Below are 27,702 nucleotides of genomic sequence, written 5' to 3' on the forward strand. Positions count from 1 at the left end.
ATCGCCCAATTTTATGGGAGGACGGCCCAGTTCTGTGGGAGGACAGCCCAATTCTCTGAGAGGACAGCCCAACTCTCTGAGAGGACAGCCCAATTCTGCGGGAGGACAGCCCAATTCTCTGGGAAAGAAGCCCAATTCTATGACAGTAGCCCAACCTGACAACGCTGCTCAACAGTGTCACTAGCCGACTATGGCAGGAAGTTTGCAGTGCTGGAAGTCAACTGGCCTCGTCCGCCTAGGTTCCCGCTACATTAACACACCAGACGGCACCCACTGCCCAACAGTTCTCATCAGTGAGAAACGCTTCTGCTACAGTAGTGCATTCTCTCCTGTAGTACCGTGTGGCCTGTAGGCTTTTCTGCAGGCCCTGATTGACTCGCATGAGTGCACCAGAGGAATTCATGCGCTTCAGCGGAAATGGAGAAATTACACAAGACAAAAAATAATAATAATAATATAAATAAAAGATCAAAGTGTAAATAAAGCAGATATTTATTCATTTTTGAAAAAAAAAAAAAAAAACCTCAGTTCATGCAATTTTACAGCACATGTAAACAAGATCATTGGGAAGAGATGTTAAATATGCGTACTGTAGATTTCCTAACTTGGTTTTATAAAATGGAATGTGTTCAACCGAAGGCCCCCCAAAACACAGCCAAAAACCAAGAAACTCCAGAAACGATCCCACCCACCTGCAATGCCCCCCCCCCCCCCCCATAGACGTCATGCTGAATTTTTAATATACATCCATACAAAACCACTGTGAACACTGCAGAAAACTGGCTAATTATGTGGACAGGGTAATATACCATCCAAAGAGAAACGGTAAATTTGTTTATTGCTTTGGGGCTCAACATTTTTTTTTCCCCAGAAGAGTAAAGACGCACTCACGAAATCTTTTCATCCCTCCACCAACACACGCATTGGTCCCTCAGGAATGTCTCACATATTTATTCTCTCGTGGATTAGATAAAGCTCCTGATCAAAGTACACTTCCTAGTGTACCTATCTGAACAATATTCAACTTCCTGGAAGTGCGTAAGACATTTGTGGAAAATGAACATATATTTTACAAATATAAATGAGTCAAAGCAATAAATGTATGAGATGCTTGGAGTGGGTGGTAGGAAATGCAAAAAAGATTTTGAAGCACAATTCTCCCAAACAAAAAAAAACAGAACCATAAATTCATCTTTTACATCACAGACTGGCTGGGTGTGTTTGTGTGTGTGTGTGTGTGTGTGTGTTGGGGGGGGGGGGGCGGCTAATTTGATCATGAGATGCAGGCTCAGATTCAACCTAGCCAATATGATGCTCTGTCCTGAATTATTATACCATCAATTACATAACAAATTTGTTTTTTTTATTGAAATGGCAGAATAGTGGGAGAACTTCAAAAAGCGCCCAGATCGTGACATTGGGTCACATGTTCAGATCTACCGCCATATTTGAATATGGGCCATAAGTACTGATCTTCTGCAGAGACTGAATATGGGCAATATATTCTCTCTAGACCAACTATAAAAAAATAGCCATCTGTCAATCAAGTATGTTCTAAGGCCGACGCATCAGATGGCATTTCCCAGAACTCACTCCTCACCCTCACACATCGCCTCGCACGTCTCACATGGTTACAGTATCTCAACAGACATAATGGTTGTTCATAATTTACAGTACGTTATTTTAGTTTTTTTGTGTAGTTCTCATCGCTAAAATCGTCCATCGTCATTCCCTTGCACATCATCCTTCCTCCTATGCTCCGCAGGGCTGGGTCATTTCCGTTCCAATTCAGTTAATTAACTGAAATTCAATTCATTTATTTTTTTAAAAAAACACCATGGGCATTTTTTTTCCACTACATGAACAGAGTTTCAATGAATCCCCTGAACCGACTAAATCGAAATGGAATTGACAGCAAGCCCGAGGCTCTATCTGATGCTAACGCAAGGCGAAATAATATATTTTCCTAGTTACATAGTAATAAGTTGCACTTATTTTTTCCCACCCAAATATTAAGACCGTTTCCTGACTGAGATTTATTCAACCGTTGCCAGGCACCGCCCCCATAGCACACAGCTGGGTGCGATGTTTCTCAGAACCTCGTGGAAAGGTGACCTTTTGCGACGGCGGCTGAGGTCACGTCGCGTTACCTTCCGGAACGTTCGGCAGCCAATGAGCCGGAACCGTGCAGGCTGAAACCCACTCCTCAAAGAAGCTATGCTTTTTTCTCCCGTGGACCATAAACATACAGGCTTATTTCATAAACCATTGATTTCAAGTAGGGCTGCCTCGCTATATTTGTATTACAACTGAATATACGCCCTAGATAATATACACTGATACCAATATTCAAATCTGTTTTCTGAAAGATCCATTTCATATGACTGTAATAAAAACAAAACAGAAACAAAAGATTGTTTTCCTACTAATAAGCACAACAGTAGACCGTAAAAAATATACCATGCTGTAACTAAGTTTTTTTTTTTTTTGATATACAATCTCCCAATATTAACATTTCTCAAACTTAAACAGGCACAATAGTGTTACCCTGGATAGGAATGTTAGAAAACAAAAGCATCTCTCCCTTTTGATATAGCAATAGAGTATATCACCGCTACAGCAAAGGGTGGGTTATCTTATCAATATGGTTTGAAGAGGCTAATATGGACAGTTCTAACTGCAGTTATACCATAAATGCAATTTTTAAAAATAAAACTACCTGCATGTCATAAAAAGAAAGATTCCCCAATCCCTTTATACCGATTCAGTAGTATTGTATGCAGTCCTCAAGCATTCTTCAATGAATGGAGACTGCAGGTCCAGTACAGTAGTACATAAGGCCTCAAAATGACTTATATTGGCAAAAAAAAAAACATTATAATTCCAATAAAAAAGAAAAAGAAAACAAAAAGAACATGTACATCTGTATTTAATTACACCTTTCTATAGCTAGAAAACCTTATGTGCAAAAGAACCGAAATCTAACAAAATGTGGAACAGATCGATTATTACTAAAAGAATTACACGAGTGAGATTTTCATCCGGTTTTTCCTGCAAAGCTCGAGGAGGGGGTTTGGGGGGGGGGGGGGGGGGGGGCAGGACGATGGTGGACGTTTTTCCATGGCTGTCCTTGAAGTCAGACTCTCTCATGTGGCCTGGACAGCCTTCTTTAGTTTCTCTATCTCCACCTGAAAAGGGAACAAAGAAAAAGAAAAAGAAAAAGAAAAAGAAAAAAAGTAAAAGACAAAGACAAAGACAAATTCTTACTGGCTCGGCCTGCACGCGATGCTTCCCCCCCCCCCCCCCCCCCCCCCCCCACGCCTTTATCGATCTGCCTGTTCCAATTACAGAGCTGTCCGTCAATACTCCTTTACCCTGCTCTGTATGTGAGCGGGAGAGAGAGAGAGACGGGCTGAAATTTCAGAGCCAAGAAAAAGGCGGGAAAATAAAAGCAAAGATGCATCCGCACACTTCTTGGGGGGTGGGGAGGGGGAGGGGGATGGGGGGCGGGATCAATAGTAATTTGAGTTCTCTACATCATGCTGTCAGCCGCGTGGAGCTTCCTCGCACGCTCCCGGGGTTGCCATAGCGCCCGTTACGAGCGAATCTCTGGCCTGGTAGAGAAACCCGGCTGTACCTCACAGCCATGGTGTGCCCGTTATACCCACCCGGGGTCACATTGCTCTACATGTTAAATACTCGCGTAAAACCTGCGTCGTTTTTGCGTTTGACTAGTCAGCCTGTTGCTATGACCGCAGTTACATTAGAGACCCTGTTACTCCATGCATGGCTTATTTGGTCTTTTACTAATATGCCCAAGCAGGATTTAAAGGATTCAGCACAGGTGCTGACCAGAGGGGGTCTGAACATGGCAGAGAGTTTTAAGCAGAGGCCAGAGGGGGTCTGAACATAGCAGAGAGTTTTAAGCAGAGGCCAGATGGGGTCTGAGCATTGCAGAGAGTTTTAAGCAGAGGCCAGAGGGGGTCTGAGCATTGCAGAGAGTATGTGGCTGGATTTCGGTTATTAGTCAGGGTTTTTAGCTGGAGTAATTTAACTGTTGGTTCTGATTATTCCCCCCTCGAGCCAATCACCTGTCAGGGATTCAAATGTATTTGATGAGAAAAACAAACCCTGAAGCTATGTTAAACATCCCCACATACTGCTATGTCTTTAGTTGTTGCGTTAAGCATCTTCACACTGGGAGTTCCTTTCATGTTACATTATCTTTGTTTTGTTGACGTGTTGTTAACATCTCACCTAGATTAGGTGCTACTAAACGTGCACGTTGAAAAAAGCGCACGTTTAACAAGCAGACTTATGAACTTATCTAGAACCTGCATTATGCGAGTATTCCAACTTCATCTCCATGTCATTCCTACCGAAAGATCGGGACTCCAACATCCGTGAAAGTCCAAAGCTTAAAAAAGCAGCCTCAGCTGAATTAAAAGGCCCGGAAGCTTCTGGAAGGAAAGGGAGCCGGGGAGGCATGGATTAACGGGCGAGGAACGCAGAGGCCGCGGTTCCATCGACCATCGAGGGCGCCATCCCGCCGCGGATGCGCTCTGCGAGGCCCAGCAGCTCGGGGGTCAGGGTCTGTAGAGCCGAGATCATTCCCAGACTCTCCCCAGGGCTGAGGTCAGGGCCCTGTTCCTGCCCCCTCCCGGCGAGAGTGGTGCGGGGTCGAGGGTACGAGGACCAGGACAGACCAACACCCCGTAGTTCCACACCCTACACCATCCCCACCTCTCCTGCTGAAACAACACCACAAGTGTCAAGCCAATTCCGTCTGGCACTCGGTCGCATCGATTTTACCTGTAAGGAAACTCTTTTCAACCTCTCTTCATCCAACTCCTGCCTCAGGTCACTGATTTCTCTCCTTAAAAGGCAAGAGAAGGAGAAAGAGGGAGTTTTTTACCGCAAGATGAAGCGAGCGATTGACATCCTGCAAAGCAAACCTTCACCGCCGTGAATGAAAAGACTGGCGACCCAAATAACTTCATTAGGGTCCCCTGCGGTGCAGAAAATACGCTACTGAGTGACTCACTCCGACTCACAAAGACCGAGACGGGAAACAGCAAGGCGATTATGCAAATAGACAATCCGATCATATCACCACAGCATCACTCCCCCTTAAATTTAACCCTTTAAAAATTTAAAAAATTTTTAGAATTTTTTTTCAAAATTTTAAGTCAGTGTTCTAGTGAACTCCACTGCTGTCAATTATCAGAGGTGATTGTGACATCAGCATTAGAATGTTCAGTTAAGAACCTTCCGATCACATATTTGTGATGTCACACCTTAAAGGGGTTAAATGCGATATATGGAATCAATGGTCGCCATCTCTGGCCATTATAGCCACCGCTGTGTGGGGACTTACATTTGTTGCGTCTTCATTAACTCTACAGTATGCAGCAGCTCCCTCATCTGAGTCCTGAGTTCCTCCAGCTCAGACGCCTTGTCCTCGTCTCCGCTGGCTTTGGGCTTGAGCTCGACCGCGGGGGCGCTGACCGCGCTCGGTTTGGTCAAGGGGGTCGAGGAGATGACGGTCAGGGATGGCTGGCGGAAGACAGGGAGTCTGCGTCAACGGTGCGTTCACTTGTGGATACAGAACAAGCTGCGACATACTGCAACACACTGTCAAGCTATCGTGACCCTTCACAATACACAGGCGAACATACAGCCCATTGCTACTTTGCAACATTGCAAAATATGCGATGGAATATTTGCAAACAACATCTCTATATAATGTTTACGTTCACTCGCAAGAAGCTGAAATGTCTATTTTAAAACCACCTGGACACATCCACAGACCCTCCTAACCTCAAACTGTGTGCTGTGGTCCTGATCACACAGAAAAGAGGGGTGACGGAGCCCTCCCCATTCTAAAAGCGACACGTGCAGAGGTCACCCAGGTCATCTCGTTCCCTCCGCTCCATCGCCAGGAAACGGCGTCTAAGGACTGAGCGTATAAGGAGCCGAGAAGGTCTTCCCTCGGGTTCCATTCACGGAGGGGGCCAAAGCCCCAAATGGCAGGGACGTTACAGGAGGGACCACTGACACAGAGCTCAGCAATGGGGAAGACCACAGCAGACCAAAACAAATCAGAAATGCTAATAACCCCCCCCCCCCCCCCCCCCCAAAAGAGTTAAACGGGTCCTTCCTGCACCCTCTGAGGGGGGCGAAACCGCAGAGCCTCAGAAATATCGGCCATTACCCCCTGCCTTGCCACCAGGCTAGGAGGCCAAGACACGAGCCCTCTCTCCCAGACCCAAAATCAGAACTCAGAAGCTGTTTACGTGGAATACATACAGACAGAGGTTCCCAGGCACACCCTGTTCCTGGAGATCTACCGTCCTGCAGGTGTTCATTTCAACCCTAATTTGGCACACCCCGATTCTACTGATCAGCAGCTCAAGGAGATCTCTAGCTGTCGGAATGAGGTGGGCTTTGTCAGGGCTATAGGGAAAACCTACGGGAACGGTACATCTTCAGGAACACGGTCTGGAACCAGCGCGCAAAGACGAGTAACCTCTGGGACTGCCCTGCTGTTCGAGGCACGGAGGTTGCAGTAAGGGCCATTTCATTTCAGCAGCCAAAAGCCGGCAGCCTTTATCAGTCAGTGGGAATTACCAAAATCCTCTCAGGGCCGCACACAAGCTGAAGTGGGATCCGCGCTGACTCCCCCCTACACTCTGATACTACCTTCCACTCCCGGTTAACCAGAAACACCTGTCTTATCTGGAGCTAGACTATGTCCATGGTATGACTTTGCCAAGCTCAACGCAAGTCTTGAATATATTAAAAAAACAAAAATAGCACGCTGAACTCAATATGGTTATAAGATGGACTGATAAACACGAAACCTTCCACCCTTAACGTGAGGACGCTTTTTTTTTTTGTTTTTAAGCGAGGTCATGAACTTTCAGATACACTACTTCATCACAAAACTCAGCATGCAAGTCACCAAACCAACTGACCAATTAACTGACCACTGAAACAATGACTAATGCCCTGACTAAACTTACATGAGGAAGCCCTCAAGCTTTAAAAACCCTTCCCTCAGTCCGGACCCTAGGTGAGTCCGGTAAAGGACGGAGAAGAGGTTATTTCACCTAAACAGCTCGATTCACACCCGCCCCGACGACGGCACAGGCAGGGGTGTCGGTGCGAAGAGGGTTCACGGAGCGGGGTAAGCTTTTAATCCGGGGCGTACCTTTTTCACGTCTGACGGCTTTGGCTTGGGAACGTCCTCCTCCTCCGGCCTCTGGTTTTTTTCAACATCGGTCTCCTTAACGGGCTGAAATGGGGGGTGGGGGTGAGGGTGGGGGTGGGGGGGGGGGGTAAAAAAGAAAAAAAAAAAAAAAACCCTTTTTGTTAAACATGCGTCACACGTGAATGTAAAACGGGCCTATAAATGGGAGGCCGCGCTCCGATTGGCTGCGGAGCGAGCTCTTCCGCCCGCGCGGTCGATGCGCCGCTCAGCCGTGGGCCCATTAAAGGCGGCGCACGGACGACGCGAGCGGCGAGAACAAACGAGTCGTCTGTATGGTCGAGGTCGCCCGAGCGGCCCCTCCTCCTCGCTCACCCCTCCTGGGTACGAGTTATTTTCCGGACCGATTATCATTTAATTACAGCGAGCCGTGTCCGCGGGCCCTTCTGCCCGTGTGAAACCAGACAGCAGTGCTACTGTGCGTGTCCCACGGACATCGCAGCTTTCTCCATCATCAACAGCACTGAGTAATCAATGGCGAATGACACGTACTCAGCTCCAAATTATTCCCTAGAAACCGACTGCGGGTTCCACAGAAAAATATACAATAGTGGAGAATTTGTGGCACGTTCAGCCGCAGAGGAGAAGACGGCTGTTGCTGAAATGTATGTGCTTATTGCGTTTCACCCCCGCCCCCCCCCCCCCCCCCCGCGTGCACATGTGCACACACAGACATTTCCAGGTTTCGCACTTCAAAGCGCTGCGACCACACGGCTGACCTCGAGCGCGTCAGGGCGGGGTCTGGCCCGGGCGTTCTCTCTCGCTAAAGGCGCGTCCGCTCTCGAGGGGGTCCGGGCCTCCTCACCGCCCCCCCCCCCCTCCCGGCCGCTCCCGTTTGCGGTTTTCTGCTTTCTATGGTGGGTGAATGGATGGCTTCTCCAGCCAGGATAACTCCACGAGCCATGCAGGGCACATGATCCTCTGAACCGTGCTGAGACTAGCGTACATGTGTGCGTGTGTGTATTTGTGTGTGTGTGTATGTGTGTGTGTATGTGTGTGCACATTCGCCTGTCTGTACGTGTGTGTCCGTGTGTGGGCGTATGCCTATGTGCATGTGTGTGTATGCGTATTTGTGTGTGTGTGTAAGTGCGTGCACATTTGCCTTTCTGTATGTGTATGTGTCCCTGTGTGGGCGTATGCCTATGTGCATGTGTGCGCACGTATATCTATGTTTGTGTGTATGTGTGTGTGTGTGCACGTGTATGTGTGTGGGTGTGAGCGTATGTATGTGGGTGTGTGTATGCATGTGTGTGTGTGTGTGTGTGTGTGTGTGTGTGTGCGTGTATGTGCATATGTGTGTGTGTGTGTGTGTGCGCGCGTGTGTGCAGGTGTATGTTATGCACACATGCTCTCTCGCTCTGGCTCTACGGGAGGGGTACTCACAGACTGGCCTGTGGCAAACTGAGCAGGCAGCCTCCTCCCCGGCATCTTTGGTCTGCTGGTGGTCGGGTGGGACAGCTTTTCTGAGGTAGAGGAGAGCTCGTCGAAGCTCATGAGATCTGCGGGGAAAGGTGACATTTCAGTAATAACACCGCATCGCTCCATCAGTAACACTGCTCGGACGTCCCCTCGGCGTCTGACACAAGAAAACATAAAACGACAAATAAACGCATTACTATTAAGAACCCATTAAAGGGGATCAAAAGCATGGGCCCCGTTTCCATAGTGACTCCGGCATACCCCACAGCCAAACCGTTAAAAACTATCGACTGTGTGTCATAAATCCCAGTACAGGGGTCTGCAACCCTGGCCCTGGAGAGCCACAAGCCTTGCTGGTGTTTGTTGTTACTCTGCAATTAATTAGATTAGATTGGATCCTGCTCGTCAGAGTTCTCGGGCGGGCGGGCGGGCGGGCGGACGGACGGACGTGTGCATTCAGAGCATCCACGCCCTGGCAAACAAAGGGTGATTTATACAGAGAGAGAAAAATTCCTCTTTTTGAAACTTGGTTAATGCACTCGTGTCTTAACTACTGCTTGTATTTTTGCATAGACCGCGTTGTTGCTGTTCTTGTTCGTGTTGGTGTTAATCAGTTTAACCTATAGGGTCCAAGTTGAACTACGCGGTCGTTCCCTGCACTTGGAACGGTACTTCTCTCCAGGGTTTTCGACACACTTGTTCCTGGTTATGGTTATACACTTTGTCGCACGTCGCTCTGGATAAGAGCGTCTGCCAAATGCCTGTAATGTAATGTAATGTAATGTAATGTAATGTAATGAAACTACGCAGCCATTCTGCACATGCTTTTAACTAGCCCAGCTGTCTCTCACAGAGCGGGCATTTGACGCGGTAAAGCAACCAGGCGCTGGATCTAGAGACCAGGCGAGGCGGGGATAAAAACGGACGTTCGCGCTGGAATCGCGGCTTTCGGGCCGTGAGCCTCTCCCGTCCGCGCGGCGGTAAATGCCAGTAGCGTGTCAGAGGGGGTTCTCCATGCGGTAACGTGTCACTGACATTTGGGCGACGCCAAGCTTTTTAGCGCCTGATTTTTATCGCTTTTAGCAGTCTCTCGCCAACGCGTCTCCCAAGCGGAAACAACAGAGAAACCCACTAATTCTCAAAAAACAAAAAAAAAAAGCTTAAAAAAAAAAGAAGAGGTAGACTGCGGTTTCAGACACATCTTGTCACAGTACACAACTCCATTTTCTACACTTTGTCTGACCTAGATCAGAACACCAAAAAAAAAAGCGATAAACTACTTCTCCTGCTCTTCCAGAAACACGAAAAGAAACTCTCCACCAAAGGCTTAGAGAGTTAAACTATCTACTAAGGACAGTTTTAAAACCAACAAACAAACACACAAACTCTCTGAAAGAGATTATTTAGGCTTCCTAAACATGCAGTAACTCTAATGAATTACACTGCGTAACAGAGAATCTACTGCTTTAGCCCACGTAATTCACTCACATTCAAACTCACTAAGTTTCCATTTATTTTCCCATAAGTAAAAAATGTATAAATTTATCCTTCTTCTTTAAAAAAAAAATCCTTTTTCAACAAAAATCGATCAAAATGTTCTAAATTAGATATCGTCTGACAGAGTACCTGCAAACCCATGAAAATACCGAAACAATCGTGCATCAATTGCAAACTACTTTAAAATTCATTATTTAACTCCAGATATTCCACGGAAAACTGACAGTAGCTAAGAACTGACAGTGTGTGGGAGCTGAGTTTTCACATTCAATAAAAACAGTCGTGCCCTCAGGGTCAAGCTCAGCCTAAGCAGACAGAGCAGGACTTGAAAATACGCTGAGTGCCTTGTGTACACTAGTCCTCCCACGCTTCTTCCTTTCTTTCTTTCTTTCTTTCCTACCATCTATTTTTCCCACACATACACGCGGTTTTGGCAGCTTCCTGTTTTGATGCTTTGCCGCTACGTGATTCTGAACTTCCTGCGGCGGCCGCGGCGGCGACGTCGGCACAATTCACAGCTTGGCAGGGGGGACCTCCAGGGGGGAAGGAAACAACGTGACGTGCATCGCTCTGAACGGTAATGAGTGAAAGAGACCTGAAGAGGGCCTGAAGGGTGGGGACGGCCTCTAATGGAAAAACCACCCGCACCGCAAAGGTACCCGCCACACAGAAAATTAAGGGCTATGGAACGTAACCCCCCCACAGTCACAAATGCAGGTGGCTGGGCGCATGTTCAGTGGCATCGGAGGGTAGGTGCATGAAGCGTTTTCTTTTTTTTTTAGGGTTCACTACACACGGGACCGTACCTAGGTCACTGGCTCTCTCCCCCCAGTCACCGGACAGCGTTTTTGGTTTGCTGGGTAACGTCGGTTCGAAGTCCGACTTTGGTCGAGCGAAGGGCACCTCTCCATTGGTCCTGCCGAGAAAGAGGGAAAGCGAACATGTGAGCCGGACCCGCTCGCTCGCACGCAACGGGGCCACGCGGACCCCGCGTTCACAGCAATCACCATCATCGAGCAGCGCGTCCTCCCAAATCAATAACTCACTTCTCCACTCAAAGGAAAGCTGACTCACCACCAAATCACCGTGTTCTGAGCACGCAGCCCTCCCCCCTTTGATTCCACCACCTCCCCCCCCCCCCCCCCCCCCCCCCCCCCCCCCCCCCCCCCTCCAACTGGAGAAATACTTCAGGAGCAACTCTACTGATTGGGATGCACTGGTGTGCTCCTAAATCTTTCAACTCAGTAGCACATGTCAGCGTAGAGCCCTGCCTTCAGTGAGAACCGAAAGTGTATATAACAAAAAGCTCATTCCTACCCTAAGTGTGTATTTTCATACATGGTAAAGTTAACAAATCAAATGAAAACGTATTTATATAGCGCATTTCGCAAACAATTGTCACAAGAGGCTTCACAGACAACCTTGGCCTAATCTAAGGCCTAAGGCAACAGTGGCAAGGAAGAACTCTCTGATAACTTTACTAGCTAAAGGAGACTGGGGAACTTTACTAGCTAAAGGACATTGGGGAACTTTACTAGCTAAAGGACATTGGGGAACTTTAGTAGCTAAAGGAAATTGGGAAATTTACTAGCTAAAGGACATTGGGAAATTTACTAGCTAGAGGACATTGGAAAATGTACTAGCTAAAGCACATTGAGGAACTTTACTAGCTAGAGGACATTGGGAAATTTACTAGCTAAAGGACACTGGGGAACTTTACAAGCTAACGACTGATAAATGCAGCTGAAGTGGGCTGAGGAGGTGGCTAGGCGGTGCGTTCGCGCATAGGCTCGCTCACTTGGCTCCTGAGGACGGCTTGTCTGGCCTTTTCGGGGGGACGATCCCGGGCCGGAGCAGGCCACCCTTGCCTGGGAGAGGAACAGGCTTCTTGGGCGGGACGATGGGGGCGGGCTTGTTGTGTTTGAGATCCACCGCTGGCTTGTCAACTGCATGGGTAAGGAACGAAGCAACAAAGAAAAAAAGGGAAAGAAGATGAATTTGAGTACCAAAGAAAATAATGTACAGATTAAAGTATGAAAATAAATAAATAAATAAATATAATATATACTTCATTAAACCCAGTGGGGTAATCTGTCCTCTGCATTTGCCACATCCTAGTTATTTAAGAGCAGTGGGCAAAGTCACACCATAAATAAACACTAGCACACCAACCTTATCCAAAAAAGGGTCGATGTGTTTTAGTCCAGCACTAAGACACCTGATTCATCTAATTAACTCACCACGGTCTTCAATTAAGACCTCGTTAAGTAGACTCAGGTGTCTCAGCACTAGGAAAAAACAAAAAACCTGCACCCACACCGGCCAGATTAAGGTGTCAGATTAAGACTGGACACCCCAGCACAGGCCAGTCACACGGGGAGATGCATCAGACGATGACCGAGCGAACGAAGAAACTCAAAAACAGGCGTTTTATAGTATCGAGGCCGAGGCAGAAGCCCCTTCGGTTCTCACACAGAGAGAGAGACGCGTCTCAGAACATCCCGTCACTCTGAGGCAAATGCATGGGTGCACACACGAAAAAGGTCAGAAAAGACAGAAGTCCAGCAAGCCCAGGGCCGCCAGGAAATTGTGTTTGCCGCTTGACTTAAATGACTTCAGCTGAAGATGGCAGACATCTTGCAGCCGAAAGGCTAAATAACCACACAAGAGCCTGAAACCGCACAAAGCCAGCCACGTTCTTCTACAAGTAAGACAGAGAGTACAACTGTGTTTACTCGTATATAAATAAATTTAAAATGACGGAATGCAAGTAAAGATCAATGTTAAGCGACATAGGGTAAAACGTGCAATATGCAAGGAAAAAAGGTTCTATTGACAAAACATGCCGATTTGTCCTTTTTCCATAGACAGCAAACAAAAGGGACTTTTCTTTATCTAATTTGGAAAAACATGGGCAATCCCCTTCCTAACAGGCCGGGGTGAAAGCAGGTCCCCCCCCCACCCCCAGATACTGTAGCTCAATTACAACAGTCCTCCCAACCCCCGCCCCCCCACCGGGGTAAAGCCAGGGCCACAGCCAAGTGCGGCACTCTGGTGTGCCGTATGAAAAATCCTTTTTAAAAAAAAAAAAAAAGAAAGCTAAAGTTCAAATGAATTTAAAAAACTTAAACGAGCAAACCCCGTTCACAAAAGCCAAAATAAATGTCATTAAAACCTCTTAATAAAATAAAACCCCCGAAAGAACACTTAGGCCTACTGCTGACACGTCAGGGCAACGCCGGTATGTCCCTGGCTTTGGAGAGCGGAATGCTGCAGAGTGTAAATCTGTGAAGTGCAGCGCAGCGCAGACAGAGGAGGGCTGAGAAACGCTGTTTCTGCAGCGTGCTCACGTCAAGTGTGAATCGCGCGCTCTCTCTCTCCGCAGAGAGGAGGGCGGAGACCGCGGCGGAGACGTCTTCAGACGCGGCAGGGAAAAGTAGGTCAGCGGCTGAACCTGCAGCGTGCTTTTTGCACAGAACGCCCGGAGGCAAACGGCTTTTTCCTGTGCGTGACTCACGCAGGCGAACCTGGGCTGCTTCTGAAACTCACGCAGGCGAACCTGGGCTGCTTCTGAAACTCACGCAGGCGAACCTGGCGTTTGCCGAGAACCGGCCCCCACCTGCTCTCATTCTCATGAGCACCGCCCCCAAACAGAACCCCCCAGAAGCCGAGGGGGCTCGCTGTACACGAATGCCCCCACTGGAGTAAAGACAAATAGGACGGGGCTGCACTTTCAAAAAAAACAAAACAAAGAAAAAAAAAACAGAGCCTGTGAAACTGCCTCGATATAGCAGCCAGGCAGCTGGGTAAAGAGGAAGTGTAAAAATATAACTCAACCGCATCACGTAAAAAAACAGCAGCAAGCCAGGGCACTAAAAACAGCGATTACGTGCCAACCTGGGCATCATTTGCGCCGAAAATCTGCCAAACACGAAATCTCCCTAGCCGGCACGGACGCTGCCCGCCGGAGGCGAGGCCGAATTGTGACGGTGAAATTATAACCGTTTTATTAAGAGTTACAGGCAGACTGAAAGCGTGTCGGTGCTTACGCCCGACAGGAACAACGTCAGGGCGGCTGAAGTGATTTTTGAAGTGTCGGCATGGCAACAATCACATTAGGAGCATGCTGTGTGTGTGTTCGATCCCAACAAATAGCCACTCCCGGCAGTTCTTTTGCCCAGCACATGGGGGGGGGGAGAGTAACACTGCTCTGTTCGCTATCGATCCGCTATCTGACAGCCGGGCTGCACGACTCTTTACCATCGCAGATCTGGGGGAAAAACGCAGGCAGGACCGCTTTTTCCCGAAAGCGGGACAGGGGCCTGGACTCCCCCAGCCTGCTCCGATGGGCGAGGGGGGGGGCGGGGGGTAGCTGGTCCTTACCTCTGTCCTCCGGCCGGGGGTAGGTGGGCTTCTTGTCAGCGCTGGGGACCTCCGGCTTGGGCCCTGAAAAGCGAAACATGTTCCCCTCAGAGTCAAACCCGTGGCGTTTATCACCCGCGGGCTCCAGTGTGGCGACAGACTCCTCCGCAGGAGCATATTTACATCAATCTGTGAGCCGTCAGTGGGCAGAGCTCGCGCGTTCTCACACTTCCTGTGTGCGCGGCGAGCAAGCCGAAACCACTGCGGTCCTCAAGATGCGACGGTGCACACGATCCCGGGCCAAGATGCGCTACACGTACGCGCAAGAAAAAACACTCAGCGCTCCGTCAACACTACAGGAGAGAGAAGCGGACGAGTAAATAAAGTATAAAGCGTTTCATGGGGAGGGTGAAGTTCATTAGTGATTGCGAATTATCAGCCATTTTATTGAAGTATGTTATTCCGGGGTCGTCTACAGTTGCGACCCTTGAAGATGCCTTGCGGGCAGGAGATGATTTCAGACATCAGCACGCGCGTGATTACATCCCGTTTCAAACGGAGTCGGTCCGGGACGCGCGGCGTTCTGATGTATGCGGCCTCGGGTTCAATGAGATTCAAATTGCTCGCGTTCCTGAAGCGACCGACACAGAGCGAGCGAGAATCGAGTTTTTAATGATCGCCGCAGGTGGGGAAAAACAACAATCTGACAGGGAGTTCCAGCAGAGATGGACCCGGGGAGCCGCGGCCTTGATGCAGTGCACATGTTAATTACACGCGCTGCACACGTTAATTACACGCGCTACGTGTGCGGCGCACACGCTGATTACGTGCGTTAACTGCGACGCCTTGTGGCAGCCTACCCCCGCAGATGCGGGGGAAACCGGCGGATTGGATCGATAGCCGCCCTGCCTGACACGGGAGCGCCGTCTGGCTCCGCCCCGCCTTCGAAGGCCCGACGGCCAATCACGCGCCAGGGCCAAAAACTGCGTTTCAGAAGCTCTACATTTCAGAGGCTCTACGTTTCCGACTCTACATTTTAGACGCTCTACGTTTCAGACACTCCACGTTTCAGACGCTCTACGTTTCAGACGCTCTACGTTTCAGACGCTCTACGTTTCAGACGCTCTACGTTTCAGACGCTCCACGTTTCAGACACTCTACATTTCAGACGCTCTACGTTTCAGGCTCTACATTTCAGACGCTCTACGTTTCAGACGCTCTACGTTTCAGACGCTCTACATTTCAGACGCTCTACATTTCAGATGGTCTACATTTCAGACGCTCTATGTTTCAGACGCTCTACATTTCAGACGCTCTACATTTCAGACGTTCTATGTTTCAGACGCTCTACATTTCAGACGCTCTATGTTTCAGACGCTCTACATTTCAGATGTTCTGCATTTCGGACGCTCCCTGCGGTCGCCGTGCGCCGAGCTCGGGGGGGGGGGGGGGGGGGGGGGGGACTTCTGAAAGTCTCCCTTTGCAGACACCGACGTGCCGTGGAAACCAACGAGCGGCTCCTGCATGCAACAAAGCGTTCAGACTTACTGTCGCTGTAATACCGTACCTAAGCTTTTCGTAGGCGGCGGAGGCTTCTTGGGCTTCTGAAACGAGAAGACAAAGAGAAAGAGGGAACATTAGCAAAGGCATCAGACAGCTTTCACAGAGACACCCACTCCCACTCAATCAGAGCATTTAACACAGACAGGAGCACAGCCATCAAGAAGAAAAAACATCATGGGCCTCACATTTTCTACTGATTGAGACACAAGCAGGGATTCAATCAACATTTTTGGCTTTTTTTTACTTAAGGACAAAGTTAAGGACGAAGTTTATTTGAGTAAGAGCCCCAGGCTCTGTCTGCTGTTGATACACACTATCCGCACGAATGAGGACAAAACAACCTCCAGAAAGTTTGTGCGTGCTAAAGCTGTAAGGGGGTTTATTTAGCATTCTGGCAAATTCACAAACGACTGAGGACTGCAGACGACCTCGGTGGCTAGCGCAGAGCACAGTCGGTGGCCTATGCAGAGCTAAAGCAGAGTAGAACTATGTCGTCGGCTGTGGCTCCTATTATTACCCCAAGTCAAAGTCATGATCAGCTAATCAGAAAAACAGGACAATTTCGACAGCACCTTTACTTTCCATTTACTTTTTCACTTCACTTTTACTTTCCCTGTTGACTAAAAAAGCACGATTAAAGGTTTTATAACCTTTAATAACGAGGTGTGTGGGGAGTTTCCCCATGCGATCCACAACCATGGCCTGCTCCACCCACAGGGACCGATACACACAGCTGCCCCCCCCCTCCCCCCCGCACGTGTAATGCCAAACCCCGTCTGTGCTGCTTGCGTGGAACAGTCTACCCGGTAGGATTTCTTTCTTAATTACGAGTGCCGTGTGATCTTTCCTAGACTCCCAATAGCCTTCCCTAATTCTGCGCGTGATTAACTTTCACACCTTTCCCCCCTGGCCATGTCCACTCAATACAGACCATCAATATCCGCTTGCTGAATCTCACAGGTCTCCTAGGTACAGTGCCTTCATTTAAAGCCGGCTCTACAAGGCTTCTTACACTTACTGCTGCTTTTTTTTTTTTACCCAATTAGTAAAGCCTGCCCATAATTCCAGCCACAGCTAATGCTGCGTACAGCGCGTAGGATGACTACATTAACAGAGGCCCTGAAGCGCCACACAATGCCCGATTGGGATACTTTTCTCTACTAATATAGAATCGGTCGGGGTTCACAGCCCGGTTGCTTCGGGGTCTGTCGTCCTTCACATTACCGTACCGGCTTGGCTGCACACTAAATGCAGGATACACAACTCACACACACCCCCAAAGCACAGGGCAGCTGACCTTACCGAACTGAAATGGCTACATGGCTTTGTGCTCTTCCTGATACATAGACCAGCGCCTCCCTCTGCCAGTCATCCACTTGAATAGGGCAACGACATACAGCAGTAGCAGTATGTAAGGCCAAGAGAGTTAAAGTCTGTGGAGGGCCACAGGTATATGAGGCTTCCTTTGAATCAGCAGCCATTTAAGGCCTTGAGAGCAAGGTGTGGATTCAGCCAGTCGACAGCCGAAATGAATCGGTGGTTTTGAAACACACTGAAAAGCAGCAGACACTGCCCCCCCCTCCACGACCGGACTCCGACGCCCGTGGCGTGAGTGAAAGGGTCACGGACCGCAAGAACGCATCAAACTAAAACGGCATGATCAAAGAGACAGAAACAAAGCCTAAATGTAGCGGTTTTTTGGGACGGGGTTTGCAAAAACAACCCGCGTCCTTGTCAAGGCCTCCAGCAAAGTCACAGGCAGAGCCACTCAACGTACGGAGCCGTTGGTTTTGTGGAAGATTGCAGCAGTCATTGATTGCCTGCATCGAGTGTTGCAGAGAGCAGCGGAAAACAGAAGTGAGAGTTCTGAACAGGGAAACATTCTAAAAGGAACAGCGTGTCTCACTCGGGGAAGGGATCAACAGGGAGGGAAAACTCGAGCAGTAAGTGACAGGTAAGACTCAGGTAAGGGACGCAGTATGACCCAGGTAAGACCCATGTAAGGGATACAGTAAGAGCCAGGTAAGGGCTACAGTGAGACGCAGGTAAGACCCAGGTAAGGGCTACAATAAGACCCAGGTAAAACCCAGGTAAGATTCCGGTAAGAGCTACAGTAAGACACAGGTAAGACCCAAGTAGGACTCAGGTAAGACACAGGTAGGACCCAGATAAGACCCAGGTAAGGCCCAGGTAAGACACAGGTAAGACCCAGGGCCATGGCTTTTCCACAAGCCCTGCTTCAGGACTGCGTGGCCTCTGCTGTGCAAAACAGTGTCGGCGGTCCTGAGCACCAGGAAAACACACGAGCTGAAAATGAGCTTCTACGACGAACGCCTGCTCTTCTGGAGTCAGTTAGCCGCCATCAGTCACAGTGACATCATCAGTGACCCGACGCGACGGCGCGGCTCCTCAGACGAGCAGAACCGACCGTTCGGAACGAAGGCGTTACCACTGAACCTCCGCCCCCGAGCCAACTGCCTGGAACTTCACAGCTCCCAAAGCGACCCAAGCGTGGTCGTCCACGGAGACGGAAAAAGCGGGGGAGCCAGAAGTGCGGGGGGCGCCGGTGGGGGGGGGGGACGCCGCGGTTTGATCAGCGTTCCCCCGCCGGCCTGCGCGGGCCCCTCCCACTACGGTAAGCAGCGGTAAGCAGCGGCACTCATAAAAGAGAAACGCGCAAGCCCGTCTCCACGGTGTAGTATTAGCAGCTGGGCGCACGGAGGAGCAGGGTGCGCAACGGTGCTACTCTGCCACGGGGGGTCTCCATAATTTCCACCGAGGACGCCGGTGATCATCAACTGAAAGAACCCGAAGGGCTGCAGCAACTAACAGGTTGTGATTGGTCAAGAAACATTATAATAAAGCAGCCATTATGGCAGCGTGATTTTAGCCCATTAAATTCTGCACGTACTGCCTCTACATCCCCAGTTAAAGACTGCGGGCTAGGAAGCGCATAAATAATAAAAGCAAGCGGGTGAGTTGGTGGTGTTGTCAAGCACAACCCTTCTGGGCAGACAGATAAATCTGCCTTTGCAGAATGCTATTAGTGATTTCGGTCTGTTTCCATTAAACGGTGTTGCTTGTTCCACTGTATCTGAGCAAGAGGCAGAGTGTAGTTTCCATCATCGCTGGAATTTAACACCACGGCTAAGAGTGTGTGTGTGTGTGTGTGTGTGTGTGTCTGTGTGTGTGTGTGTGTGTGTGTGTGTGTGTGTGTGTGTGGGTGTGTGTGTGTGCGTGCGTGCGTGCGTGCGTGCGTGTCAGCGTGCGTGTAGGCAGTGGGGGTAGTTTCACAGCAACACCAACAAAAGCTTAAAAACGCTAACTATAATTACGTGAGCATGCCACCTTCTGAGGCTAGCACACACACTGCTCTCTGTCTAACGTTAGTCGGTGGAATTTATGGCAGCAATTCAATAAATCCTCAGGGGGAAACTCAGCAACCTGCCGAAAAAATCAGCACTCCAATCATCATCCGAAGAAAATTCTCATCCGTTTCAGCCTGGCAAAAAGGTCATTCGGCTAAACTGAAGAGATGCCGCAAAAAATGTGCGTAGGTTCTAGCGTCTACCTAGCAGAGCAAAGTCAATTAGAACAGGGCACAGTAACAAGCAATTTCACCCACAACTAAAAATACCTATTGGTACATACTGGACCACACTAAATTTTATTGGACCCCCGCACACTTTAAAAAAATAAAATAAAGTAAAATAAAATAAATATTCATATAATTTTTTAAATAATACAAAAACAACTTAGGGAGTTGTGTTGTAGTGGCACTGTATCAATCCTAATGTATTTTCCATTCAAAATAACATGGGGCATAAAGAATTAATATGAACACTACATTACCACTATGGTAATACGGTTCTTTCTTGCTGCTTCTTCTGATGGTTCTGGTGACAAGTGACAATGACAACAGTGACGTTGGTGCTAACTGTGCACTTGTGTTCATGTGCGTATGTACGTTTATATTGTATGTATATATTGTATGGTTTCCATTTTTGCTTATTATTGACTGCTGTTTGCAAGCCAAATTGCACCTCGGGGACATTAAAGCTTTACTCTACTCTACTCTACTCTGCATTTGTGAGAGAGGGGAAGTGGTTAACATGGCAAACAGAAAAACAGCTGCAAAACAGAAAGGCAACGCCGGCATTTTAATCTCAGAAATTCTGCCGTGAAGGAAGAGCCGAGTTCTATCTTTATAGAACATTATCACGGTTATGCCTCAGAAAAAACAAGAGATTGTTGAAAGTTTATAAGCCAAGATAGGTGAGCGTGTCTGAGCATTTAATGGTAGATGGTAGGGTCTGACAAAACTCAAAGTATTGAAAAATGCACTTGGTTGATTTCAGATAAGGAGAAGGAGCCTGTTGTTGTGACGTTCTATAACATGCAGCATATGAAAATGAATCAGTTCTGACCACTGAGAAACATTAGCCCTGAGCACAAAAACAGACATGAGAAAGAAGATCTCATGTTGCATGCACAGTAAGACAAACAAGGCACTTCAGAGGTGGTACGCGCCTGTTCTCTAAGGTCTACAACTGGCCAGTGCTGCCCTCTACTGAGCACAGTGGGAATTGAAGCTTTGATCACCTGAACCAGGGGTGCCCAATCACGTTCCATGAAGGGTCAAGAGTAAGAAATTTGCTTAATCACATCAAAGCTAATTTAATGAACCATTACACATTTACGACTTTTATACTGCGAGCGATATGCGATTTACATACTATTTTAGCAACCTTTTATAAGGAAAACTTTATATTTCCATACAGAAGTCCTTGACAACCAATCAAAAACCGAAATCGAAGGACATGGCAATGATAAAGGAAATATGGTTCAGACACAAGCAGTCTGGACCAATGAGAGCACAGACACAAACCGGCTGAACCAATGGGAGGACACCAAGGCCATGCCTGAGCCAGTGTTTTAATTCAAAGCCACACCATGACTCAGTCGGGCCTTCTTTTATAATTAAAGGAAACCACGAGGCAGAAACACAACATAAATTTATTACCACACGACATACAGGGAATCCCACTGACAAATAATCCACCTTTGAGTGAAGCTATGCAACTGTTCGTCCTCAAGCTCCTTTGCTTTAAGCTGAATGAACACACTAGATAAAAATGCACAATCATTTAATTACATTACATTACCTCTTCAGAGTCCAGCTTTGAAGATGATTTAAATGAGCCTCTTGATGTTACTGCCTGTAACATGAAACAACAGAAGCAAGCATTGAAGAAGCCATACAAATGAAGATTTAAATCAAGCAAAGTGATCACTGAATTTATATACGCAATCAGACAAACTTCACGCTTCACAGCCAGCAAAGGGTCTGCAGTCTTGAATGCAGGCCTTTCTGGAAGGACGGCTGTGTGTTTGAGAGAATTTCTGGAAAAGAGCTTCCTCCTGTCGACTCACCTCTTTGTCTGTCTCGGAAATCGCAGTCACAAAGTTGTCAGGAAAGACCCCTTCTTTTCCATTGACCTCTCCTCTCCACCAACCAGGCTCTCCTGTTTCCTGTAACACACACACACAGACACACACACACACACAAGCCATGTTTGAGACGCAACCCTAACCCTGTGGTTCTTATGATATAATGCATTTACTTTTCAGAATACAGTGATTTCTGATTCAAAAAAAATTCTGGAAGATTAAAAATATTCTGCGGGAATCCCCGCAGCATCAGAAAGTCTTCATTCTCTCAGTCATAACGTGACAGCAGTTCTTCTACATGGACACAAGATGGAGCCAAACACTCAACACTGACTCAATGGTCTGAGTTTCCATTATTTACCACATGGAGTAAGAAGACAATTCTTAGTTAAGTAAATCTGGACCATCTCTGTTTTTGCCATTTCTAGGTAAACCGGTAAACTTTGGTAAACTCATCACTCAAACAGGAGAACTACAGTTCAAGAAATGAAAACTACAGGTTAATCCATGTTGGCTGACTGACTTTTCAACTTGTTTTTATTGGGATACATTGCAGACAATTAAAGATTTATTTCTTCAGGAAGGAATATGCCACCTTAAATCTGGATACAAATAAGGTCTTTAAGCACATACATAATTATTTACAGAAAAGTGAGCACCACCGTTGATTATAAAACAAATTGTATAAATATAAATTCAAAACAAAAACTGGATTAATTTAAAACAATCATGAAAAATACAATTAAAAAAGCTGCTGCACTGTTCCTAATTTTCATAAAAAATAGAATGCACATATTCCACATTACACTGTCACACAAGCATGATATCTGCATCCATTCACAAAGTAAAAAAAACATTATAAAGTACTTAAACCAGCAGAGTGGCAGTAATGACCGTTTAAAGTGTTTAGGATTGGACAGCTGTAGTCATCACAGTCCCTGGCACCGTGCGCACACACAGCCGAATTCCACCGGGTGTCTGTGGTCTCTGGTCCTTGGCACACGGTAATAATGCTTCCCGCTCAGAGCACTTACTGTATCTGGAGCGGGACGTCAACAAGCTGAGATTAAGAGCGCGCTAGCGTCCCGGTCTGTCTACACCCCCCCCGCTGAGCAGGGAGGCCCAGAGGCCGGGGGCTCCCAGGGACCCCCGGGCGGTTTGGCACGCAGACGTGTTTACATTAAACCGGCCCGTTGTGTTTTGCATCGGTGCGCTTCGAGAGCCTGTTAGCGGCTCACGGCCGGCGAGGCTAACGCGCAAACGGCTAACGGTAATTCCAGGACCGCTCGGAACAGCCCAGAATAGAAGCCGCTATTGCCCACAAAATGTATAATGCGGGGCTTCCTGAAGACCAGTTTAGCTTCAGCGACGTGGCAAGACTGCATTCTCCTGTCACTGGGACTATATGTCAGGGAAAAAAAACACATATGTATACGTAGACCATAAATGCTCAAAAGACTATTCATCAGTAACACCTGGTGGTAACGTAAAAACACTGCGGCTAATGTCACAGAAATTCAGTGCAAAAAGTGCATAACATCTCCAAATAGGTCTAGAATCAGTATCACGTTTAGCCAGCACAGGAGATGCACTGTTTCCCTTTGATAGATCTGCAGCAATGATGTGAACTTGATTGCCCTAAAACCGAATAAGCCCCGCCCACTGCCCGAGCGCTGTTTTTCTACTCCCCGCCCACACGTCACACGGGTTCCAGGAGAAGTGGGCGAGGTCGCTCGCCGAACTGACGCACTCGCTGGCTCGCTGGCTCGCGAGGAGCGCAAACACCGGTTCTTATGCTTCGTCATTCCAGTTTTGGAGAGACGCCAAGCCAATAACAACCGCTACGACTGACGCCGATTACGTGAGCCATCACAGCGCGCAGAGGAAAACGACAGCACAGGCTCTCGCGTGCAAGCGTCAAGTGTAAACACTGAGTAAACATTGAGCAAACATTGAGGGAACATTGAAGAAACATTGAGTTACTTTTTGGCCACTGAGCAAACATACCCATTTCCAGCTCCATTATCTGAGCTTGGGGGGGGGGGGCGGGGGACATACTTCACAGGTCATCATTTCACTGTGCAAACACCTGTGTCCCATTTCTGCTACGGCTTCCCTACTGCTAAGACAGGTGTGCGCTTCTGGCTGCTTCCTACAGAGCGCACTGCACTTCTTACGAAGGTGTCAGCACGTTATCACAGAAGCATTTGATACAGAAAAAAAAAAAAAAAAATTCAGCGTGAGAAACAGCAGCGAGTGGAGATCTTAAGCCAATGCTAAGAAGTGCACATTTTCACTTCCTGGTTGGTCTCGCTCATTGTTCTTCAGACCGTGCTCCACCCTTCGACAGAGAGGACTTTCCTAGTACAGCTGATTACAGGCCCACCACGTTCCGGAAGACTCCCTCACCTCCCTCGACTCCGCTCCCTGCGTTTTCTCTCATAATACATTTAAGCATTCTAAAAATGGCTCTCTCACAACCTGTGTGCGAGACAGGGGATCTAGACTCACACATTCTGAATGTGTAAAAAGGGTCAAATTCATGTAGTTGCATGAAAAATGGAACCACAAGTGAGACAATGTTACCTTACTGAACAGGGGGACACAGGTGAAACAATGTTACCTTACTGAACAGGGGGCCACGGGTGAGACAATGTTACCTTACTGAACAGGGGGTCACAGGTGAGACAATGCTACCTTACTGAAAAGTGGACCACAAGTGAGAAGACGTTACCTTATTCAATACGCAGATAATGTCCCCCTCTTTCAGGCTCAATTCATCTTCATTCGATGCATCGAAGGGGTAGATGGCCTTGCAGTATTCTTTCACTTTGTAAAAAGAAGAAAGAAATACATCACAAATTCAGCAAAGTAATTAATTTATACCACTAATGGATTCTCTTCTATCAATCTACTGATATCAGCTTTGCCTGGCAACCCAAGGCTAATAGTCCCCTTATATGCAGTATAGATAAAAAACACTACACAGAGCATGGTTTAATTTTCCCAAGAAACTCCACACTTACTGACAGCAGAAATACAAAAATTGAGGCGTCAGGGAAAAAAATTCTGCACAAATCTGCAGAAATTAAATTTAAGACCAAAAAATCATCTAATCTGCCTGCTATTTCTAATCCAAGACAGCCACCGTAGCACAACTATATCTGCATGTAAGACTATTACAGATTTGCCCTAGCCATCAAGACTTCAGCCAATGACACATATCCTGATATTTAAAGTGAAATTCAAATGCTTCCAACTTTAGTAAAGCAGTGGATCTAGGGCTTTAGATACCATACATTTGTATCGATTTGTTGTTGTAAACAGGCATTAACTGTATTAAATTAACATATATGATTCCACCGTCTGAAAGGAAAGGCACGATCATAGACTTTCCTGGTAGTTCCAGTAAATTGAACTCGAATTAAAATTGAATTGATCAGGAGGCAGTGTCAGCCATCCCTTTAGGTCACGTCATAATAAAACGCTGTAGTCAGGACACTCTTTTTCATAAACACTAACAGTCCACAAGAGGTCACTAATGAGTCAGCTTTGATTAAACTTAAGGAGTGTCTCAATTGTTGCTCAAAACATTACAGCGACCTTGCCTTATCAAAGCCAAAGGTTTATAATACTTGTATTACTACAATATTGATTATATTTACAGAAGTGGGACAGCTAGATTTGAGTGTAGGTAGGGTTTTGACCATTTCACAAAATGGATACCGTGTTCGTTAGGGTCTGACACTGCCGTACCTGTTCACCACTAAAGCCTGAGTACTTGTACTCTTGCAGGGTAGCAGGGAAAGAGACTGAAATGCATAGTGAAGTGTGCTTTGTAAATAAGCACAGAGTGGACAGACACTGGGGAGTAAAACAGGTCAAACTCACGCTGTGGGACCCTGTGTACTTACCTTTAGCTTTGCTTTCTCCCTCTACCTTATCTGAGTCTGTCATGGTGGAATGGGCGGGCTTTGCAGAGGATGGCAGTGATGGAATTGGCTAAAATGAAGCAAACCACAGATGGATTTACCGGCATGCGATTGGACGGCGACACACAGAACGCTGTCAAAAAGGCTACCGCGGGAGGCGAAGGACCGCCATTACTCGGGCCGTGACCGAGACTGACGGCTATTAGTCGTGCCTGGTGCCCGGGATCGGGGGGGGTGTGGGCCCACACACAGCGAACGGCTAAATTACCAGCGGGCACAGACGCAGCCAATCGATCGCTTCGAACAGCCACAGCGGAGGACTGGGAGACTCACAAGAGCCAGGCTTTCTCTCTAAGCTAATGCTAATGCTCATTCTGAGGCCAGACGAGGGCGGCAGGCGTCGTTAGCAGACTGTCGTAGCACAGCTCAGGCCTTCATAGCAGCCTTCAATCATAATCGCCAAAAAACACAGCCGTAAGGGAGTGAAAATCTGCCAGAGACTCGTGGATTTTCTGAAAAACCATAACGTACATAGCACGGGCATTACAGATGATTGTTAGGAGACAGTGACCATGAACAGGGAAGGAAAAAGCCAAGCGATAAACCAGACATTGACAATGAAGAAAAACAGCACTGGGAAAAATGACAATGTAAAGTGAAGGATAAGTGGACAGTTCTTTGCATTTGGTTAGTTTCACATGAACATCCTGATGTGATGAATGGATCACAAAACATGCAGTCCCTGTCAGCAGTTACCAACAGAAACACTCGAACAAGCTGGTCCTAACGCACACGCATGTCGCAAACTTACAGCTTACGCTCTGAAACATTTTCCGAGTTAAAATTAGCTCACCTTGTTTTTTTAGTTACGCAGGCCAATGGTGCAATTTAAACAAGCCATTGCGTTCTGGAAAGCATGGGCGTCGCCGTCATCGCAAATAAAAAAAGCAGTGTGTTACACACTGGACTGAGTAACACACCAGCTTTACGAGGACCCACAATAACATCTGAGGACATTTAAGAAACCTGGTGTTTGGCGGCAAGCTGTCAATACACCAGATGAAATAAGCGTGTGTATACCCATAACAAACAGAAGGGCCCTGTGGGGGGAGCTCTAATGAGCGTTTACTCCAAACGCAAACACGCGCGTCGTCCCGGGGCCAAAGAATTTGGGCGAGGAAACCAGGGCAAGCCGAGACGTCCTGAGGAAAGGCCGCGCAAACAATCGCTTTCCAAAAATAAAGCTGCCGTCTCAGCCGGCTGCATTCACAGCGCTTCCCGCTAGCGCTCCGACGGGCCGTAAAGGCTAAACGCTAACGCCGCGCAGCTTTTCTAAAGACCAGCTCTAGAAGCTAACGCCGCGCGGCCTTTCTGAAGACCAGCTCTAGAAGCTAACGCCGCGCGGCTGTTCTAAAGACCAGCTCTAGAAGCTAACGCCGCGCAGCCTTTCTAAAGACCAGCTCTAGAAGCTAACGCCGCGCGGCTGTTCTAAAGACCAGCTCTAGAAGCTAACGCCACGCGGCTGTTCTAAAGACCAGCTCTAGAAGCTAACGCCGCGCGGCCTTTCTAAAGACCAGCTCTAGAAGCTAACGCCGCGCAGCCTTTCTAAAGACCAGCTCTAGAAGCTAACGCCGCGCGGCTGTTCTAAAGACCAGCTCTAGAAGCTAACGCCGCGCGGCCTTTCTAAATACCAGCTCTAGAAGCTAACGCCACGCGGCTGTTCTAAAGACCAGCTCTAGAAGCTAACGCCGCGCAGCTTTTCTGAAGACCAGCTCTAGAAGCTAACGCCGCGCGGCCTTTCTAAAGACCAGCTCTAGAAGCTAACGCCGTGCAGCCTTTCTAAAGACCAGCTCTAGAAGCTAACGGCGCGCGGCCTATCTAAAGACCAGCTCTAGAAGCTAACGCCGCGCAGCCTTTCTGAAGACCAGCTCTAGAAGCTAACGCCGCGCGGCTGGTTTAAAGACCAGCTCTAGAAGCGAACGCCGCGCGGCTGTTCTAAAGACCAGCTCTAGAAGCTAACGCCGCGCAGCCTTTCTGAAGACCAGCTCTAGAAGCTAACGCCGCGCGGCTGGTTTAAAGACCAGCTCTAGAAGCTAACGCCGCGCAGCTTTTCTGAAGACCAGCTCTAGAAGCTAACGCCGCGCGGCCTTTCTAAAGACCAGCTCTAGAAGCTAACGCCGCGCGGCCTTTCTGAAGACCAGCTCTAGA

General features: G+C 47.9%; 1 protein-coding gene across 2 annotated transcripts in view; it reads right to left on the reverse strand.

The window, feature by feature from the left end:
• Positions 1-474: 474 nt before the first annotated feature.
• Positions 475-27,702, reverse strand: part of cd2ap (CD2-associated protein) — a 50,344-nt gene continuing 23,116 nt past the window's right edge. For both annotated transcript variants that reach the window (XM_035423150.1, XM_035423151.1), the window contains 13 exons: positions 25,477-25,564; positions 24,297-24,391; positions 21,545-21,643; positions 21,277-21,330; positions 16,116-16,152; positions 14,570-14,632; positions 11,985-12,132; positions 10,993-11,102; positions 8,654-8,769; positions 7,214-7,297; positions 5,378-5,556; positions 4,813-4,876; positions 475-3,188 (listed from right to left, as the gene is read on the reverse strand). In XM_035423150.1, coding sequence (XP_035279041.1) covers positions 3,147-3,188; positions 4,813-4,876; positions 5,378-5,556; positions 7,214-7,297; positions 8,654-8,769; positions 10,993-11,102; positions 11,985-12,132; positions 14,570-14,632; positions 16,116-16,152; positions 21,277-21,330; positions 21,545-21,643; positions 24,297-24,391; positions 25,477-25,564 — 1,179 coding nt within the window. In that variant the 3' untranslated portion in view covers positions 475-3,146. The remainder of the gene's footprint in view (positions 3,189-4,812; positions 4,877-5,377; positions 5,557-7,213; positions 7,298-8,653; positions 8,770-10,992; positions 11,103-11,984; positions 12,133-14,569; positions 14,633-16,115; positions 16,153-21,276; positions 21,331-21,544; positions 21,644-24,296; positions 24,392-25,476; positions 25,565-27,702) is intronic.

This window comes from Anguilla anguilla, chromosome 6 (genome assembly GCF_013347855.1).
Source record: "Anguilla anguilla isolate fAngAng1 chromosome 6, fAngAng1.pri, whole genome shotgun sequence".
Classification (NCBI taxonomy): domain Eukaryota; kingdom Metazoa; phylum Chordata; class Actinopteri; order Anguilliformes; family Anguillidae; genus Anguilla; species Anguilla anguilla.